General features: G+C 47.5%; 1 protein-coding gene across 1 annotated transcript in view; it reads left to right on the forward strand.

Annotated features, from left to right (window-relative positions):
- The window catches only part of spata17 (spermatogenesis associated 17), a 99609-nt gene that overhangs the window by 5327 nt on the left and 89282 nt on the right, over positions 1 to 5000 (forward strand). Inside the window, exon 5 of the mRNA XM_063183695.1 lies at positions 3768 to 3871. Coding sequence (XP_063039765.1) covers positions 3768 to 3871 — 104 coding nt within the window. The remainder of the gene's footprint in view (positions 1 to 3767; positions 3872 to 5000) is intronic.

Genomic DNA, 5000 nt, shown 5'->3' on the forward strand with positions numbered 1-5000 from the left:
ACAATGTTTCATAGTCTATAAATCAAAACGGCTTGTGTGCTTGAGTGATGCATTGGCACTTTAACTAGGCGGGCGGCTGAAACCAAAATCCCATATTTTACTACTCCATATCATGTTTTCCCATCCCGAGTGAAACCGTTAAACCCCTTTTTACAAGTGGCTACAAACCCCACAAGCGCATTTAGACAAGTCAAGAACAACGTATTAGCGGTCGAGCGAAATGTTTTGGCAATCACCCGAAACCTCCAGACCAGACGTTTTATATTTTTGCGTGGTAGCAATGCGATGCGGCGGGTCTGGGTCTGGGGGGTTCAGGGTGATATCGGGGGTCCGGGGGGGTTGCTATCGGCGATAGAGGCCCCAATGCGCTCGTTAGGCGCTCAGCTTTCATTCAGTCATCCGCTGTGAAGAGAGAGAGAGACAGAAAGGGGTGTGTGTGTGTGTGGGATGTGTGTGTGTGTGTGTGTGTGTGTGTGTAGGTGTGTGTGTGTGTGTGGGTGTGTGTGTGAAGAGAGAGAGAGAGAAAGAGAGAGAGAGAGAGAGAGAGAGAGAGAGAAGGGTGTGTGTGTGTGTGTGGGATGGGTGTGTGTGTGTGTATGGGTGTGTGTGTGGAGGGGGGGGGGGTGATAGCGTCTGACCCCTCCCTGCCATTAGGGGGCAGAGGGCATAGAGCAAAGGCCTTATTACCACTTAGAAGTGAACAGAAGCCCCTTCATAGGACACAAGTACTTTATGGGGAGCGTAAAAGACAACAAGGGAGACGGGAGGGAGGTGAGACGGAGGGAGAGAGAGATGGAGGGAGAGAGGGCGGGCGGCCAACTGAACTGAACGAACGTTGGGAATGTCAAAAAGGACCAGAGTGGAAACGCTGGTAAGGAAAACAAAGAGAGGAAACAGACTACTCTTCAGGAAGAAATAAAAGAAATAAATAAATCAAAATGGGTTGTTTCGCAGAAATGTGAAATATGTAATAATGTTTTAGATTTACAAGAGTATAGTTTTCAGCTATAGTCAGGAAGGCGAATATCATATTCATTTAGATATGTGGGAGGGAACAAAAAAAATAAAACCCTGATGTATTCCGAGCAGTCAAGAGCGATTTGTAAAAACTCTCTCCCTTTTTAGTTTCAGCGTCTCTGCCTCTGCTCTGCATTTGGGAATTAATTCGGTACAAATTGAAGCCGCCCGACTAGCTAATTAGGAACCAATTAACACGGGCCGCTTTGGCGCGAACAAATGGGGGGCCGGCGATCCGTCACGGCAGTGGGAGACACGTCCAATAAAGCTGAGGGAGCGCACGCACACACGCGAGCACGCACTCACGCGCGCGCACACACACACACACACACGGGCACACGCGCGCACACACGTGCACGCGTACGCACACACACTACACACACACACAAAGTGAGTCCAATAAAGCCAAGAGCACTCGCATGCGCGCGCACACACACACACACACACACACACACGCAGACGCACGCACACACAGAGTGAGACACGTCTGTCTAATAAAGCCAAGGTAAGCGACGCTAGCGTACTTTAGAGGACATCTCCTCCCTCTCACTCTCATCTGCGTCCGCTAAACACACACACACACACACACACACACACACACACACACACACACACACACACACACACACACACACACACACACGCACACTGCGGCCTCTTAGCCAGTCGCGTACCTCTTCACATTACTTTCTTAATCATTTTTTTTCCCTCTCTCTCTTTTGTTTATTCCTCCCTGCCGAAAGTCTTTATCATAGTCTTAACCAAAGCCCATTGCGTTAGTGCGTTAATAGAAACCAGTGTTTACAAGGCTCCGCGCATTTGTATTAAGCCTAATTGAGCAATATGCTTCATTGATTTCGCTAGTCTACAAAGGTCACCAAGAACTTGCGATTCTCTGCCAGCAATTACTTTATTTAAAATTATTTATTGACTGCTGATCAATGCCAATTCTCGTTTTGTTTTATTCTTGCCGTATATTTTTTTTTTCACCTGCCACAGTTTGGGATGGTTAATTAGCTTGAAGGACACGTGTCGTCTTTGCTCTGCAACGGATAGTGAGCACCGCTGTGTGCTGTGTGTGTGTCTGTGTGTGTGTGTGTGTGTGTGTGTGTGTGTGTGTACCTGTGTACGTGTGTGTGAGCGACATTAGCTCAGGCCCCCGTATCACTCTCAGGCCCTGCTGTCTGCATGCCGCAGTGGCCATGTGCTCCGACTGGAGAGAGAGAGAGAGAGAGAGAGAGAGAGAGAGAGAGAGAGAGAGAGAGACAGACAGACAGAAAGTGTAACAGAAAGTGTAAGAGAAAGAGACAGAGAAAGAGAAAGAGGAGCGAGTGTAAGAGAGAGAAAGGGGTAAAAGAGTTAAGGATAGAAATAGAAATAGCAGGCCAATTCAGAGAGGGTTTTTTTTCCCTCCTATCATGATGTCTTTATTTCTTGCATCAGCTGAGTTCATGGACAGAGTGTGTCTGTCTCCCAATGTTAGTGACCTGACCTCTGACTAAAAACAGAAGCATATTTTCCAGCACTGAAATTGAACAAAAAGAAAGAAAAGAAAAAAAAAAGAAAAAAGAATTAATTTTGACTGGTATGTACTGTAGTTTCATTGCACATGACTTCCATCTGTCATAGAACTCACCCACGCAGTCACCCACCTAAGTTACACTCAACATTTTTACTTTTTATTTTACAAAATTGCATTTGAACTTTTTTTTTTTTTTTACCCCAACAACCCCGACAGACTGATTAAAGGCCAACTTCCGATAAAACTCAGTTTTACTCACTCCTTTCGAAGATCGGACGGTCACCCCAAGTTAAACTCACTTGCAAGGCTCTCATAGCGGTGCGTCAACTCTCCTGGCTGTGTTTCCCGGTGTTTCCCAATTTACATCAATAATGCAGAGAAACGAGCGAATCACGAAAGCCTTTCTGTGTTTCGTCACGTCGAAAGAAGGCGTTGCCCACAAAGGTTTATATCGACCCATTTATCTAAAAACATGTCGAGTAATTTTTTTCTGCTTGTTTTCAAAACAAGCAACGTCTGGTGGCCCGAAACATAGCTTAGCTTAGCTATCAGCTGGTTGCTACTCTCAGGTACACACACAGCACAAAGCCTCATACATAAAGCCTGCTCACTCCGGTTGCTCCGTGCCTACAGCTCGCCTAGGGGTCGCTGTCGAAAGAGCACAGCCCTGAATGGAGCCTGCACGCCTCCGTTGGCGCCCCTATAGTGCAGTACCACCCGGGGAAGTGGCGACTCTGTTTCCCATTACATTCCCTCCAGGAGCTGGAGGACTGAGCCAATCAGAGACGCGTTTCTTTGAGAGCAGGAGGAGTGAGCCAATCAGAGACGCATTTCCACGAGAAACACGGAACACTCTCTCGTTTCTCCACAAGCCACCTTGCCAGCTTGCAAAAACGTCTTGAAACAAAGCAACCAGAACGTTTTTTAAAACAGGACCAACGCGTAACACATTCAATAACAATTGGGAACACGGCAATATTATTTAAATTACGTTGAGAGGCGATCTTTAAAGATGCCCTTTTTTGTTTCTGTTCTTTCCGTAATGTAATGTATTCTGAGCTAACCATTAATATATTAAAGAAGTACAAAAAAAGGTGAAGAAAAGACAGGGAAAGAAAAGGAAGTAAAATTAGTCTCTCCATTAATATAAAAAAAGGAAAGAAAAGAAAAAGAGGTAAAATATGTTTCTCTGTCTCCCCCCCCTTCTCCCTCCCTCTCTGCCCCGCAGATCCAGAAGAGGTGGAGAGGCTTCTTTGTGAGGAAGTACGTCCACAATTACTACGACAGGAAGCACTATCTGGAGGCATTGGCCAAGAAAAACGAGGAAGTGAGGTAAGGAACGTGGACAAAGAGTGCAAAAAAAAGAATTTAAAAATGTAGTGTTAATTTAACCCTTAGAGAGTACTCTGAGACCAAGTACAGTGTCTAAGATGTTAAAATGACTCCATAGGTGTTGAAGTAACACTGCAACTTTTACTGTGTAGAGTACAGTAGCACTTCGTAGCCAGCGGCGTCCACTCCCTGTAAAGCAGTGTTTCTCAAACTTTTCATGCCATTCCCGCTTCAGAGGAAGGGTGTCTGTCTGCGCCCCCCTCAAGCAAAATGGTTACGAAAATACAAATAAATAGGCCTTCGTAAAGTTTATTAGAGACTAATATTACACGTACAGTATATGGCCTATGATGTTCTGTAAATATTAGTGAATAAATTAATGAATATATTGTGATTGTAAAGTGAATGTGTTGACTTAATGGCAAAGCAGAAAAGTATTAAAAAAAGAAAAACCTTCTGACTTCACGGGCCCCCCCTCCAATACCTCCGCGCCCCCTTAGGGGGGCTTCCGCCCCACTTTGAGAAACACTGCTGTAAAGAATGAGGGTGTGCGGAGGCGACGTGGTTCAGTAGGCTAGTCTAGCGCACCGTACTATTTGGCCGGGGGCCCGGGGTTCGATTCTAGCGCACCGTACTATTTGGCCGGGGGCCCGGGGTTCGATTCTAGCGCACCGTACTATTTGGCCGGGGGCCCGGGTTCGATTCTAGCGCACCGTACTATTTGGCCGGGGGCCCGGGGTTCGATTCTAGCGCACCGTACTATTTGGCCGGGGGCCCGGGGTTCGATTCTTGCGCACCGTACTATTTGGCCGGGGGCCCGGGGTTCGATTCGATTCTAGCGCACCGTACTATTTGGCCGGGGGCCCGGGGTTCGATTCTTGCGCACCGTACTATTTGGCCGGGGGCCCGGGGTTCGATTCTTGCGCACCGTACTATTTGGCCGGGGGCCCGGGGTTCGATTCTAGCGCACCGTACTATTTGGCCGGGGGCCCGGGGTTCGATTCTTGCGCACCGTACTATTTGGCCGGGGGCCCGGGGTTCGATTCTAGCGCACCGTACTATTTGGCCGGGGGCCCGGGGTTCGATTCCGTCCTGAGGTCTTTTCCCCATCTCTCTCTCCCCAACTCAT

This window comes from Engraulis encrasicolus, chromosome 19 (assembly GCF_034702125.1).
Source record: "Engraulis encrasicolus isolate BLACKSEA-1 chromosome 19, IST_EnEncr_1.0, whole genome shotgun sequence".
NCBI lineage: Eukaryota > Metazoa > Chordata > Actinopteri > Clupeiformes > Engraulidae > Engraulis > Engraulis encrasicolus.